At 37.7% G+C, this 16,247-nt stretch overlaps 1 protein-coding gene across 2 annotated transcripts in view; it reads left to right on the plus strand.

Moving 5' to 3' along the window:
* Positions 1-16,247, plus strand: part of MED14 (mediator complex subunit 14) — a 72,699-nt gene that overhangs the window by 2,882 nt on the left and 53,570 nt on the right. For both annotated transcript variants that reach the window (XM_040632887.1, XM_040632895.1), the window contains exons 2-10: positions 2,084-2,110; positions 4,438-4,543; positions 10,669-10,842; positions 11,509-11,638; positions 12,111-12,239; positions 12,552-12,659; positions 13,207-13,339; positions 14,330-14,480; positions 14,971-15,082. In XM_040632887.1, the coding sequence (XP_040488821.1) occupies positions 2,084-2,110; positions 4,438-4,543; positions 10,669-10,842; positions 11,509-11,638; positions 12,111-12,239; positions 12,552-12,659; positions 13,207-13,339; positions 14,330-14,480; positions 14,971-15,082 (1,070 nt within the window). The remainder of the gene's footprint in view (positions 1-2,083; positions 2,111-4,437; positions 4,544-10,668; positions 10,843-11,508; positions 11,639-12,110; positions 12,240-12,551; positions 12,660-13,206; positions 13,340-14,329; positions 14,481-14,970; positions 15,083-16,247) is intronic.

Raw genomic sequence — 16,247 nt, forward strand, 5'->3', positions numbered from 1 at the left:
TGCACATATAAAATAACTCTTTTCTCTTTTGATTTGTGCTAACCAAAATTAGTTTAGGAACTTACCTTGGAGTTCCTAAATCATGTATTTTTCCTTGTTCAGTTGGGAACTGTCAGAATCAATGTATTGATGTAAAACTGGCGATCTAGGTCTACTTTATAAGAGTTTTATTTCTGGGGCACCTGGGTGGCGCAGTCGTTAAGCGTCTGCCTTCGGCTCAGGGCGTGATCCCGGCGTTGCGGGATCGAGTCCCACATCGGGCTCCTCTGCTGGGAGCCTGCTTCTTCCTCTCCCACTCCCCTGCTGTGTTCCCTCTCTCGCTGGCTGTCTCTCTGTCATAAAAATAAATAAAATCTTAAAAAAAAATAAGAGTTTTATTTCTGCCTTATTTGATGCTTGTCTGTGAACTATTGAAAGTAAAAAGGACCACCTTGACAATTTCAGTGGTTTGTTTTTGGCCACCAATTTTTGGGGGTTTTTTTGGGTTTTTTTTTTTCCCTTCTTGTCTACCCCCACCTCCTCACCAACATACGTGCTCTCATCTAAGAGTTTACACTCTGCCTTGACTTCTTAGGGAATTAGGTTCTACTTTTTTTTTTTTAACTTGTTTTAATTAAAATTAGAAAATGCTAGGATCTCAGTCATGTAATAACTTGTGTTATTACACTTTGGTGTAAATAAATGTCTGCGACTTCCAAAAATTTGCATTTTAGGGCTTTTGCCCCAAATGGTGGATTTGTTATCCATAACGGATTTTAAATAGATGAGGAGGAATTGGGAGGAAAGGGGGATGTAGACAGCAAAGCCAAATCTTTGTCCCCGAAATGATACCGCTTCTGACATGAGATGATCCTATTAGGGTCTGTGGGGCAGGTGGGAAGAGCTGGAACAATGTTTCCTGTTCTTTCTACCCCCAAAGGCGCTCCTCTTTTGTTTCTGTCCGTTATGCACACACCAGCGTCCATGGTTCTCATCTCTCCCTCCCTTGAGGACAAGGGTTGTGACTTCTCAAAGGGAGTGTTCTTGGGAGCTTTCACATGTAGAGGAACTCGCTGGTTGTTTTTCCTTGCGGTCTTACAAGACCTTAATTTCTGCTTCATCTGATCCTGCTGGCCCTTCCAGGTTCTACCTAGTTTCCTTTATCACCCGGATCATAACTTCAACTTCTATCTCGCTGTCTACTCTCAGAATTATTGTTAACTACAAGCCAGAGCTCATTTTGATAGTTTCCCCTCCTCGTACCTTGAACTCTGATTTTATTTTTTCTGCACCTGTGGCCTGTGGGTGGGAGAAGAGAATCTAAGTGGCTCAGTGTGTGTTCTTCAAGAAGGGATTAGATGTAGAGGAGGCTTTAGAGTTACTGAGGCTGTTGAATATTGAGCCATGGTATAGAGGTTTCCAGAATATGGTGATTCAGGAGGCAGATCAGGACCTTTGTAAGTATCCATGGATGTGAGAGTGTTAAATGGTATAATTTAACAGGGAAAATGGTGACACTGGTTGCTGGCTGTTGTACTGGAGAACTAGCAAAAAAGAAATCAAAACCTTACTGGAGCTTAAAAGTAATCATTTACATCTAACCACTATGCAACATCACAATTACCATAAAACCCTTGGCTGACACTGGTCCTTTTGTGTGCTTAGCTTCCAGTTTTGCCCATCCTGACAAAACATTGAGAGATTATTGTTTGGAAGCAAGGTTCCATTGGCTACAAGGAGGCTAGCAGCTGGTATTCTGCATCCGTGTCTATTTTGGTTTTAAAAAGAATATTTTCTCTGACTCTGTGATATAGTAATGTGTTTAATATAAGACTTGAGCTTTTTAAATGTTTGAGGTTCATGCAATACCTCTTGGACCATCTCGAATGGAGAGGGATGTTCCTTTGTTGGTTTTTTTCCCTTATAGTCATATTGCTAGAAACTCATAAAAGAGAGTAGGTAGCCACATAAGCCTGTAGTGGCTATTTATCTAGTTTCTCTGAAACACTAAGGTATGTAATAGAGTCAAAATACAGACCATTATCATATTCTGGTGAAGCTATGTGTATATTTAGTCAATTTCTTTTTTTTTTTTTCCTCTTAGACTGCCAAGGAAATCTGATGTGGAAAGGTGAGTATGAAAAAAACCTTAAGTCTGTGTCTATATTGGTATATCTGTGAGAGTGTATGTGAGAAAGAGAAAGAGAGAGAGTGTGTGTGTGTGTGTGTGTATGTGCGCACGTGTGTGTGTGCACGCGTGCGTGTGTATGAGGGGTAGGGCTGTGGATTGGAAACCTAGATCCAGAGAACCTAGGGTGATGTTTTACACCATTTGTTTAGGGAAGCCTGGGAAATGTGATTTCCTCATCCTTGACAATTCTTGGTGTAGACCAGCTCTGGACCTTGTGTTCTAGAAACCTTTGTTGTCAAGTCCCCAAGGTGGATAGGAAGATGTAGAAGGTATAGAACTTAATAGAAGAAGCTGAGGAACAGACTGACTTAAGAAAGTTGGCTGCTAATTTACCATTAGCTACAATGATGCTATTAGATATTTTTAGAGAATTGACATTTGCATATTGCTGTTGCTGTTTCATAGTTGAAAGAATTTTGACTGAGTTGGAGTTTGGGGCTTAAGACATAACTAAACATCAATGTTTCCATAGGCCAAAGGAACAAGATAAATTTCAAAGTAATCCTGTGATGGAGGTTTACATTGTGGCAACAGTATAGGCTACTTGACTGTATCTCTGGCACTACTTTTGCTCCTTGGTTACTTTTTTTTTTTCTCCTAAATATTAAGTCACTAGGGAAGGTTTATTAGTGACTCTGCTCCCCACCCCCACCACCAGCTATCTTTCTGATGGAGTTAGATCGAACAGGGAGAGATGGGAGAGACCCCTTGAAGCATACCTTTGTAATGGTTTGGCTGGTCAGTTTTAAAGGAAGGAAATGTAAATCCGGATTTCTTCTGTACAGTCTGGGGTCAGAAGGGAAACTGGACCTTGAAAAACTGACTCATGCTGCTGATCACTTGCGATTGCATGGTATCAAAAAAGTCATGTTACAATAGTTTACAAAGGTGGGCGTTTGCTTTCCAGTACAGGAGATCATTTGGGGAACCAAGTTAATAATATACAGATATGTTTGCTCTAGGAGAACAGAGAGCTCACGTGCTAAGTCATTGCTGAGTTGGAGTGTCAGTACTGGGGCTCCCAGCACTGAGATAGTGCCGAGGTCTTAATGTACATTTCCTATTTCTGCTGTGCTCCAGATGCTTTGCTTGTTTTCTCTCTTAAGATCCTTCACAGACAGTGGCAAAGAGTCTTAATTGTATCTGTGCCTTTGCTTCTTCTCTGTGTACTACCAATAATCCTATTGCTGGCTGAATCTTAAGGAAGCCTTTTCAGGTTTTTTTGTGGGCTATGCACACATGCTCTGGCTAGGAGTTAGACTCTGTAGTCCTCAGGATTATACTTCAACAAAAGCTTTTATTTTGGTGCATTGCCTCATGGTGTTGCTGTTGGTGAGATACAGAGATGTGGGTTGGATCTGTAGGCCATTGAACAGCTGTACTGAGATTAATATAGGTCAGAGTCCACTTGGAGGGATGTTGATGTCCTGCTGGGTCCTGTCATCAGTCCTGGCCTGTCGAATATTTTTTTCAGTATCTTAAGGTAAACTGCGAAAGTGATTTTCATTTTATGGCTGACAGGAAATTGAGAGGTCTAGCAAACACACTAACTGACAATGTAAAGCTTTTAAGGCTTTATGAGATGATAAAAATACTGATGAGTATTGAGAGAAAAAGCATCGTAGTGGATATGGCATAAAAATAGATACGGACAAACAATTTAGCTTTTATTTTTAGTGCTCCGCTTACTTTCTTTAACCTGAGTTTGTCACTGAAATTAGTTTGGTAAAGAGTTGCATAGTTCTTTGATTATTCAGGTGTTTAAATCATGCACTTGCAAGATGGGAAATGGGCCTTTGCTTTTGTAGAAGTGAGACGCTTTCAAGCTTTGGTAAAGATCTGTTTCAGTTCCTTTCTCGTACCAAAAAGGTTGCTAATTCATAGCTCATAGTCTCAATTATGAAATTCTGACTCTTAATTTGTTCTCCTCTGTGACCTAGTTAACTTTTATGTTGTACTTTTGTATCTGTGAACTGGCTATAGTTTAGTAAACAACTTTTATTGTCACACAAAATTAATTTTTAAAACGTGATTGTGATTCATTGCTAAAACATTTTTTTGGATTTATTACTCAGAAGTAGAAAATAAAAAATGCAGGCAGTATACAAAATGCGACAATAATTCATATTTAGGTAAATAACTTAGGTGGTTCATTTCATTGTAATGGTTATAAACAAAGGTTGATTCATATTTTAGCCCAGATGAAATAAATTGTGAAATACTCTTTTCAAATATGTTGGTTCACTAAGAATTGTTTTATTTTATAGGAAAATAGAAATAGTGCAGTTTGCTAGCCGGACACGTCAACTCTTTGTTCGACTATTAGCTTTAGTGAAATGGGCTAATAATGCTGGCAAGGTGGAAAAATGTGCGGTGAGTTAAACTTCTGATTGTATTTTATATAAAATAACTTTTTGGAATGTTAACTTATAATAGACATAGCTTCTAATTTTAGCTTTAATTTATATCTGTTGATTTGTTTTGAGAGATAGTACTTAAGTGAGTAATCTGTTTCTGTATGAAAATGCATAGGGGCGCCTGGGTGGCTCAGTTGCTTCACCATCTGCCTTTGGCTCAGGTCATGGTCCTGGGGTCCTGGGATCAAGCCCCACATCGGGCTCCCTGCTCAGCAGGGAGCCTACTTCTCCCTCTCCCCACCCTACCCCCCACTGGTGCTTTCCCACGCTGTCTTTCTCTCTCAAATAAATAAATGAAATCTTTAAAAAAATGTGTAATATATTTCTGTAGAAACTTAGTATTTGATCACCTGAGCAGGAAAAAAGAATAGGCTGTATCTGGAGACATTATTCTGGAAGACATTAAATATGAGACTTGAACTATAGGGGGGGACACAGCTTTACATTTGTACACTTCCTTAGAGTGTGCAAAGTACTTCCTTGAATTTTGCCTATTGATTCTTGAAAACCCTCTGAGTATGGCAGAGTTGGTATTTTCTTCTTGTTTTACAGGTGAGGGAATAAAGTTCTTAGGAACTAAATTACTTCTTCAAGGTCACAGAGCTGATAACGGCATTTATCTGTTTATTTATCTGCTGATTCTCCAAACCCTTTAGTGAGCACAGGGCATAAGGTATGGCAGATGGGATTTAAGTAAGGCACAGCCCCTACCCTCAAGAAGCTCATAGTCTTTGCCTATTAAATCACTTTTGAATTCAGAGGAGTGACAGGTAGTGAAGATGCTAAAATCTGCCTCCCCTCCCCCAAAAAAAGCTCATAGCTCATAACTTCGGTAGGATGGCACCGTGTTAACAAACGAAACACATGATTACTCCTTTCCGTTTTACTTCTGTCACTTCCAGTGAGGAGAATGGGAAGAGAGTAGAGTGCCCTTTCATATTAAAAAGGGTAGAGTAATTATCATAAAGTGAATAAAGTCCTAAAATAATGAGAGCATTTATTCACTTTAATTGAGGTCAGCTCTACAAGGCCAAGTAACCTTCCAGCCACTGTCAGTTATATTTGGAAAGTAGGTAGATTCTCCAAGCTTGACAAAGATGCTCATATTTTTTTTTCCATTCAATTATGTAATAACATTAAAAATTTTTTTTTATCAGTTTTTATCAGCAAAGGCAGAAAAACAGCTTTACATTGTTTAAATTTTATTTGAGTCCTTTTCAAATTCTTTTAAAGTTTACTAGACTTCCTGGATAAGTTAAAATGAGCAGCCACCTGGTCAGTATAGAGGTACCATAATAAATTTCTTTTTAGCACCCTGACAGGCTAAGTTGAAAATATTTTTATAGTACTTTTATATTTGCAGGTCTATCAGGGTTTGCCTCTTCCATAAAATCCCACTTCAGAAAGGAATCTAGGACACAGTTGTGTTTCTGCACGTGATTTCCTGACCTCTCCCCCATTGTAGCCTCTGCATTCACTGTCCTTGGTTCTACTGGGTTCCTCATCATTAGACACAGAGCCTATGTGAAAGTTGCTAAAGTGAAAGGAGAAAAGCGGCTGTGAAGAAGTTGAGAATTGTAAATTCTAGAATAATTTTTTTTAAGTTAAAAATAAAACCCAATTTTCATTAAAGTCGATACTCAGTTCCAGCTCTACCAACTAAGCTAGTGACAAGACTGGAAGAATTCTACCAAGATACATTCTAGCCCCGTATCTTTTGTCCATAGGAGTAACCTATCCTCTTTCTGAAATATAACCTCGATCACAGGTTTATTTAGAGGGAGAATATTTTGTACCCTGTATATTGTTTTTTCATGGGCGGAAATGTTCTTTGATTCATCTCTTGTCTGTTGGTATGATAGGGAAATTAAAGTTTGTATTCAGAAGGTCTTTTGTCCACTGTAAAGCATCATTGAAAGAGTAGTTTTTTTTGTTGTTGTTTTGTTTTTTTTAAGATTGTGTTTATTCATTTGACAGAGAGACAGCCAGCGAGAGAGAGGGAACATAAGCAGGGGGGTTGGGAGAGGATGAAGCAGGCTCCCAGCAGAGCAGGGAGCCCGATGTGGGGCTCGATCCCAGGACCCTGGGATCACGCCCTGAGCCGAAGGCAGACACTTAATGACTGAGCCACCCAGGTGCCGCAGGAGGATAGTTTTGATTAGAAATATTAATAAACAGACTTATACCAAACTTATCAGAAAGTTTTATAATTCATTGTTCTGGAAATTTGGACACCAAATGTAGTAAATCTGTTTTGGCTGAAATGAGAAAACATGGTATAATATTTCTGAAAAGCCTAGGGTTTCTTTTCAATAATTACTTAACTTGGGGTAATCTTTTCTTAAAGATGTTCAGACTTGGAATGAAAAGTTAGGTGTCACTGAAATATATCAAATCCAAGGTTTCAATTATTCAAACCTGGTGTTAAATCCCTAATTATATCATGGGTATTTCAGTTACCTGTTTAATACTACTGAGTTGTGCTTCAGTAACATAATGTCAAGGAAAATCCAAAACTCTTGGTTTTTATATTGAGTCATATCATAATTCATCTTTCATTAATTCATAGTTCAGCATTCTATTAGTTTTTTGAATTGGCTGTTCAAGTAAGTCACATTCTGAATAAAGTCTCATGTTGACTTTATATAAAGTTTCGGTATTTTTGTTTTGTGAATGTAGATACAGATGTGTTTATGTCAGGCATAAGGTCCATCAACTGGAGAGTTAGAGGATTATTCATGTTTTGATTCTTCTGTTCTCAACCTAGTGATTATTTACCTAGTCTCATTTGAGGTTCTTAATAGATAATGATCTTTAGCCATACCAGACATATTAAGTGTGTAACAGTGTATAAATACACAGTTTATAACTCTAATGTTAAAACAGTCTTGATCATGTTTTATCAAAGAAAAAGAAAATATCTCTCATATTCCTGGAGCCTTTTAAAAAACAGCTTTATTGAGATATAATTCATATACCATACAATCCACCCATTTGAAGTATACAGTTCAGTGGTTTTTAGTATATTCAGGTATGTGCAACCATCAGTCAGTTTAGAACATTGTCATCACCTCAAAAAGAAAACATGTAGCCTTTTGCTGTTGCCTCCAGGTACCCCCTCCCCAGCCCTAAGCAAGCACTAATCTGCTGTCAATAGATTTGCCTTCTGAACATTTCATATAGATGGAATCGTAATATGGGGTCTTTTGTAACTGGCTTATTTCACTTAGCATAACGTTTTCAAGGTTCAATCATGTTGTAGCATGTAGTAGTACGTTGTTTCTTTTTATAGTTGAATTGTATGGATCTATATTTTGTTTATCATCAGTTTATGGACATTTAGGTTGCTTCTAGTTGTTGGCTGTTATGAATAATGTTGCTGTAAACATTCATGTACAAGTTTCTGCATGGACATATGTTTTCATTTCTCTTGGGTATATGCCTAGGAATGGAATGGTTGGGTCATATGGTGACTATGTTTAATCACTTGAGGAACTGCCAGACTGTCTTCCAAAATGGCTGTACCATTTTACGTTGCCACCATCAATGTTTGAGGGTTCCAGTTTTTCTCCATGCCGATACTTGTTATTGTCTGACATTTTGATTCTAGCCATCCTGTTAGGTGTGAAAGTGATATCTCATTGTGGTTTTGATTTGCATTTCTCTGCGGACCAGTGATGTTGAATATGTTTTCGTGTGCTTTTGGCCATTTATGTATTTTTCTTAGAGGAACGTCTATAAAGTGCTCAGTTAAATTTGAAAGAATATTATTAACCATATTAACAGCTGGCACGTGAGTGCTTAAAAAAAAAAAAAAGAATGTGATGATCGTTAGGGACCTGTATAGTTTTACTAAAAAGTTACTCAAAACTAAAATTGTATGTTTATTCATTAGATTTCTAAGTCAGAGGAGTATAACTGAAGCTAGTGTATTTTGAATTGAGTCAGAGTAGTGTCAAGAATGTTCATTAATTACCCACGTTTAAGGTGAAGCAATGTGGGCTGGATGAACTGTAGTACCCCACCAGGGTTGATGCATGTCTTCCCAGAGGGAGGTCTGTGGTATTCTTTGGCCTTGGCTTTGGTCTGATAAGCACTTTTACAGTGTCCTGGATTGGAGACTTGGTATGATCTAAATCTGAATAAAAACCAGCTCAGGGGGCATCTGAGTGGCTCAGTCGTTAAGCGTCTGCCTTCGGCTCAGGGCGTGATCCCGGCATTCTGGGTTCGAGCCCCACATCAGGCTCCTCTGCTGGAAGCCTGTTTCTTCCTCTCCCACTCCCCCTGCTTGTGTTCCCTCTCTCTCTGGCTGTCTCTATCTCTGTCAAATAAATAAATAAAATCTTTAAAAAAAAACAGCTCAGAAGTTGAGAGAAGTAGGGACACAGTCGACTGAGCATCTGACTCTTGGTTTTGGCTCGGGTAGTGATCTCAGGGTCGTGGGATGGAGCCCGGATCAGGCTCCATGCTTGGTGCAGGGTGTGCTTGAGATTCTCTCTCTCTTTCCTTCTGTCCCTCCTGCTCGTGCTCACTCTCTCGCTGTCTCAAATAAATAAATAAATCTTCAAAAAAAGTTGAGAGAAGTAGGATCCAAATGGTTTTACTGTGTTAGAATCAGACAGATTACAGTCCTGCTTTAGTTTCAGGATGAAAAAAGGACCTTGCTTGATAGAGATTCATGTGCAAAATTCAAGGCCTTGTAGTGGACTCCCATTTTAGTAGTCATGCAAGGTAGCGCTTCTGGGCAGTCTAAGAGAAGAAACATTTTTTGGTTCCAGTTTCTCTGATTGTTGGCTTTCTTTGGGCAGATGTCTTAACCTAAGTCTCAATTTTCTCATCTCTAAGGTGATAGTAATTACCTGATTTTGTCTATTTCCTAGAGTTGTGAAGATCAGATAATAAAAATGAGTATGGTAATACTGAGAAAATGTAGGGCATTGTGTTCTGGTATTAATTGTGGTGTGATGTGGTATTGATTCTGGATACCATGTTTTAAGTTGACCACTGAAAAACTGGAGCATTTCCAAGGCAGCAGAACAAGGGTGGTGAGTCGGAAATTTGGAGATAGACTAAATGAAGTGACTTGGGATGTTTAACTTGGAGATGGGGTAGGCTTCCCCATTTGAAGGACATGAGAGACATTACTGCTCCAGAATACAAGGTAAAAGTTTCAAGGAAGTAGTTTTCAGCTCTGTGATGAGCTAGTTCAGGTATCCTTATGAAATGTATTCAGTAGAGAACTGATGGAAAGGATTTCTGTTTGGGTCATGAAGTTGGCCTGTATTTCATACAACAGGCAACATTTATGGAGTATTTTATGTGTTCTGCGCAGTGTTCTGAAGGTTTTAAAATGTATTAACTCTTTAAAAAAAAGATTTATTTATTTGAGAGAGAGCGCGCATGCGCGAGCGCTCAAGTAGGGGGAGGAACAGAGGGAGAGAATCTCAAGGAGATTCCCTGCTGAGCGCAGAGCCCAATACTGGATACATGATCTCCAGGAGATCATGACCTGAGCGGAAACCAAGAGTTGGATGCTTTAACTGACTGAGCCACCCAGGCAACCCTATATGCATTAACTCTTAATTCTCAGAACAACCTTACGAGGTTGGAAATCATTATCTCCATTTCACGGTTGAAAAAACTGAGGCCCAGAGAGGCTAAATAACTTGCCTAAGCTTATACGGATAGTAAGTTGCAGAGTTAAAATTAAGACTAAGGCAGTCTGGGTCCAGGAGTCCATGCTTTTGACTACTTTGTTACCAGCCAACTCTAGAAGTCTATGAGAGTAAAAAGCATTTTATTCTATTTATTTTTCCTAACTTCTGATATGTACGTGTAATGTTAAGGATGGAGAAACAAATTAGAAAACCTTTTACTTAAAGTGAAAGAAAGTTATTGTTTTTAATGTCAAATACAAATATATTAAATATTCACATTACTGGAAAATTTCTTAAATGTTTCAAAATGTGGAAACTGTATTAATTCCCTCAAAGTTTACTTTGGAATGAATAAATGATTTTTGAAGTGCAAAGCAGCTCGTTATCAATGAAGCTTAATACATTTTACCCTTTGCTTTAAAAGATGATTTCAAGCTTTTTAGATCAGCAAGCCATTCTGTTTGTGGATACTGCTGATCGCCTGGCCTCGTTAGCTAGAGATGCCCTAGTCCATGCACGCCTGCCTAGTTTTGCCATCCCATATGCCATTGATGTACTGACTACTGGGTCTTACCCACGACTGCCCACCTGCATTAGGGTAAGTGTGTTGCTCCCCATTCCCCTTCTTAAAAGTTGAAGGATTTGGTAATGAAGTCTACTCTGTTATTAAGGAGCCCAACAAAACAACTATTTTGTATTTTTAAAACAATTATTTCATGTAATTCACTTTTTTCTCTATAACTTAAATTGTGATTTTTTTAAAATAAATTGAGGCCAGAATGTGAATAACTATCAAAATGGATGAATCTGTGTGTGTGTGTGTGTGTGTGTGTGTGTGTGTATGAGGTTAAACATGTGCACATTAACTTATAATCTATTTCAGATGTGAAAATACTACATGCTAGTTGCTTTTTGGAAGTTTTTTTTTTTTAAGTACTATTGTGGTAGTTGTTTACTGACTTGGTGCTATTGTATTTTATACTTTTAAGAAGTGGTAGAAGTCATCTAGTGACATGAACTTGGTCTTATAAATAGAGCATGAAGAAGATCGTGTTGTATTACTATCTTAGCTGGGTGACTGGTGGAATCATTGGCATTCTAAAGCATGATAGTAATGGTCATGTCACTATTATTGGATGTAGACTGCAGAAATGAGTGTTGAGATTCTCTTGGGCAAAGTACAAAAATATTGCGTTAAGACAGGCGCAGGTAAAAATTGTGTCTCTTTGTACATTATTTTAAAATCACTTAATTTTTTTTGTAGGATAAAATTATTCCTCCAGACCCAATAACCAAGATTGAGAAACAAGCCACACTTCACCAGCTCAATCAGATTCTTAGACATCGGCTTGTGACCACAGATCTTCCTCCTCAGTTAGCAAATCTTACAGTTGGTATGTACCTGAAATTTGTTAATTTTTTTTAAAGAATTGACTTGTTAGAATTTTTTTAAAACAGCTTTTGGGGTTTCATTTGAAGATATACTATTTTGAGGTTTTGCCTGCAGTTCAGGTGGTGTTCAAGTATGTGACTTGTCAACCCGATCATTTCTCTTCAGTACCTGGGGATAAAATTTTAGTACCTGGAGATAAAATGCTGGTATGTGAAGCTGGGAGCAGGGAGATCACCTGGGACCGGAGGAGAGAAGAAGCCCTAGAGATATGCCTCAAGAGAAAATTGTTAGTTGATGTTAGAAGTGTTAACTGCCTTTGGCTATTGCTTATGCAGGAACTGCTAAATTCTTTGGGCACTTATGAAAGAACTTTCAAGCTATTTAAAATTTCTTTTAAGTTAGACTGAATGTTCTAGGTTAGCAGGAAGCTGCTTATTTTCTAGCAAGTAGTCATCTTTTTCTTCTTCTAAAAGCAAATGGCCGGGTGAAGTTTCGAGTTGAGGGAGAATTTGAAGCCACCTTGACCGTGATGGGAGATGATCCAGATGTTCCATGGCGTCTTCTCAAGCTAGAAATTCTAGTTGAGGATAAGGAAACAGGAGGTAAATCATAAATATTAATTCAGATGTTTGATGTTTTTATGTTATTGATACAGTCTTGCAGAATAATTAATGTTTAGCAATTTATTCTGTCATTTGAAGCAGATGTTAGGATGCTCATACCTACCTACTGATCCATAGAGGCATTAGTGTTTCTCAAGTATAATGTTCTCTGGTTTCAAAAGATAACTTCAGCTCTTTTTTCTTTCCCTTTTTTTTTTAATTTAGTGTTAGTGTACTCTTCCTTAGTTGGTACTATAATATGATCTGTACACTTTTCTGATTAACCACCTTCTTTTCTCCTGCCAATGGAAGATGGGCGAGCCTTGGTTCACAGTATGCAAATCAACTTTATCCATCAGCTGGTGCAGTCTAGACTCTTTGCTGATGAAAAACCTCTTCAGGACATGTATAACTGCCTACGTATCCTTTTGAAATTTGAGACATATATTTGTAAGGAATTTGTGTGTCTCTCCCCCACATTTCCATTTGCCCCCCCCCCATGCTGAACTGTAGCAGACTAAACTCCTTTCCCCCTTCCTCTTTGGGGGTAGAAACAGGGCTGGGGAACAGGTCAATGTGAAGAATAATTATACATCTGTAATAAACCAAATTTTAAATTTTACTGTTCACTTTGCAGGTAAAAACAAAAATGAATTAAAATAGTACTACCTGGAAGAAAAAAATAGTGCTGTTTGGTCTACTCATATTCTCTAAACTGTGATGAATTAGCAGGCAACCTGGACCTTACAGTTTGTTTATGTTGGTTCAAAATTAAATATAAAACTTCTTTCTAAAATTGTGCCACAAATTACAACACTTTTTAGTATGTGTCATTGGAGAAATAGAGTTCCAGAAGATTCTTTCATAGCCAGCTTTTGGGGAAATAGAGCTTTCATTAAATGAAGTTTGCTTGTACTTCATTGGCTGTTGTAGTGATTTATTAAGTTTGCTTAACGAGACCCATCAGATTCTTTCTGCTTATCGCTTCAGTTAGAAGTGCTACATTCCCAAACTCTAATGTTAATCCGAGAGCGGTGGGGAGACCTTGTGCAGGTGGAAAGGTACCATGCTGGAAAGTGCCTCTCCCTCTCAGTTTGGAAGTAAGTGAAGTTGATTCTGGTGAGTTCATGCTATGACTGTTAATACTCTTTTTCTTTCTTTTTTTCTCTCATGCATCTGATTTACTATATACCAATAGCTGTGTACCTTTTAGCAACATGATTTTATATAGTAAGGTCCCTAGGGTCATATAAACCACATCTATAACTGACCCCTTTCTTAGAACGTGGCATGTTTTTAATACGTAGACCTCTATTTGTAGTAAGACTTGCTATTCTTTAAAAGTTAGATTACTCTGGACTCATGCCAGATTGCTTGAAAGACCATTATAGTGTATATTTTTAAAACATGCTTGCTTATTGCAGTTTTACATTTTGAATTGTGCTTCTTAAAATCTTTTTTGGGGAGGGTTTTGGGGAAAATCCATATCAGGCTGTTTACAGTCCTGGATTCCTTGGAACTTTGCTTGATTCCCATTTTCTGTAGAAGAATCAGAGATTAATAGACATGTCTTAGAACGCAGGTTGTTTTGTTTTGGGATTTTTTTCGTTTGTGTGCATGTGTTTTGTTTTTAAATTGTGTTTTTTTCTAAAGGACGTAAATCACATATTGTGTTGATTATAGAATAGCTGACTTCCCAGTATTAATTTATTCCCTCCACAAACATTGAGGGCCTGTCATGTTCTAGGCACTGGCTAAGGTACACAATAGATTGTTTCTGTTTTATTCCAAAAGTTAACAGGCTGTGTTGGAAAAAAATTTTTATTAATATTTCCTTTTTTCTTGGGGTGCCTGGGTGGCACAGTCAGTTGAGTGTCCAACTCTTGGTTTCGGCTCAGGTCTTGATCTCAGGGTCATGAGGTCGAGCCCCATGTTGGGCTCTGCAATCAGTGCAGAGTCTGCTTGGGATTCACTCTCCCTCTCCCTCTGTTCTTCTGCCTGTGCTCACTTGTGTGTGCACTCTCGCTCTCTCTCTCTCTCTCTCTCAAATAAATAAATATTTAAAAAAATATATTTCTTTTTTTCTCTAGTCAACAGGTTCTTGGGAGAAAAACAGGGACGGCATCTGTTCACAAAGTTACAATTAAAATCGATGAAAATGATGTCTCTAAGCCATTACAGATTTTTCATGATCCTCCTTTGCCAGCTTCTGATTCCAAATTAGTAGAAAGGGCCATGAAGGTAAAAGATCTCAATATATTTTAATATTGTTTTGATTAAATGAATATATATAACTTAATAATTATACTTAAACTTTTAACACAAATTCTTTAAAATACCCAGTTGTTCCTAAAACCCTTTATGAAACTCGTTTTAAACAAATGTTATGCTTTTGCATTTTTTTAAATAACTAATGTTATATACCTAATTTTGAAGATGTTCTTTCAAATTTTTTAACTTAGGTTAGATCACCATTTTATTCTGAAGTTCTGCCATTTAATCACTGCTAACCAATACGTATACTGTCTTGATATATACTTGCCAAAATGTTAGCTGTGGTCTTGAAGCTACCAGTACCATATACTGTATATTTCTTTTTAACTTTAAGCTAGCTTTTTTTTACTGGTGTGATTCTAAAAGGAACTATCTTGAAACACAATAATCTACTCTCGGGCTTTTAAGTAAATATGTTTAAATTGCACATACGAGTCTGTCGTTCTTGTTTATGCAGATTGATCACTTATCAATAGAAAAGCTCCTGATTGACAGTGTCCATGCACGAGCTCATCAGAAGCTCCAGGAACTGAAGGCCATTCTGAGAGGCTTCAATGCCAACGAAAACTGTAGGTTCTTTTACACTGGCGTTTCTGCCTTCCTTTTATTTATGTTAGTATCCATTTCTGTGAAGCAGCTTTCTTAATCTGACTTTTTTTTCTGGTTTTGTTGTGGGCGTTGGGCATTTCTGCATTTTAAACTTGTGATCTACCAAGCTTGTCCTAATTTTTCTCTTATTTTCTTCTTACTTATTTAGCTTGGCCTTATTTTTGAATTGTATGCATATTGAACCTCCTTAAAGCTTTTTTCCTATTGAAATGGAAGTTATTTTAACATCTTACTATGAATCTTATTTCTTTTAGGTCTTCTAAGAATAAGGCAGCTTTGCAGATACTTAAAATGTTATTTATAAAATATGCCTCATTGAGGGAAGCAGAATTTATCCCTAGTCTTTTTAAAGATTTTTTTTTGAATTGTTAATATATTAGCAGGATTCAGATAAGAAATATAGATACACACATAGTGCAGAATCGTTTAAGTTTACCTACTTAGTAAGTATGTTTAGAGCTTTGGGGGCAATCATTTAGAAAGCCAGTGCTTTCATCCTAGAAATAGTTTCTCAGTATCATAATGAGCATATTCACTGTCCCTACCCCAGTTGTTTTTGGTTGTGATTACCTTGTGCCCACAGTGAGCAGCCTTTAATTTAGTGAGCTGTTGTAGGGGAAGTGCCATAAAAATACGATGTCTTTAATAGTTCTGGTAGCAAAGGTACTGCCTTTCATCATCACGGAGGCCAACTCAGTCCATTATACTTTAAAAAGCAGCTTCTTTGGTACAACTTTGATGAATTAGGTAAAAATACTACCTGAAGGAAAGACAGGAAAATAAATTTGTATTTAGAATACAATAGTCATTCAAAAAAAGTGAAAGAAAAGAGGTATAAAAGAGGGTCTGAAACAAACTAAAGACTAAGGGGAAGGGCAGCTTAACTTAACAAAACTGCAAGTGTTGGAATTAAATCTTATTTGTAGGGCATGCCCACTAGCCCCATTGGGGCTTAACAGTAGATTTATCAGGTTTTGGTAATTTTAATTTAATTATAAAATGCAGTGGAAGTCGTCATCTCCCACCCGCCCCCATTTTAATCCCTCAAGCAAGGATGTTCAATACATACCTAAAATTTCTGATTGGAAAGTATAATCAAAACTTTCACGGGGGGGGGGGGGGGGG

The sequence above is a fragment of the Ursus maritimus genome, assembly GCF_017311325.1.
Source record: "Ursus maritimus isolate PB19 chromosome X unlocalized genomic scaffold, ASM1731132v1 scaffold_X1, whole genome shotgun sequence".
Classification (NCBI taxonomy): domain Eukaryota; kingdom Metazoa; phylum Chordata; class Mammalia; order Carnivora; family Ursidae; genus Ursus; species Ursus maritimus.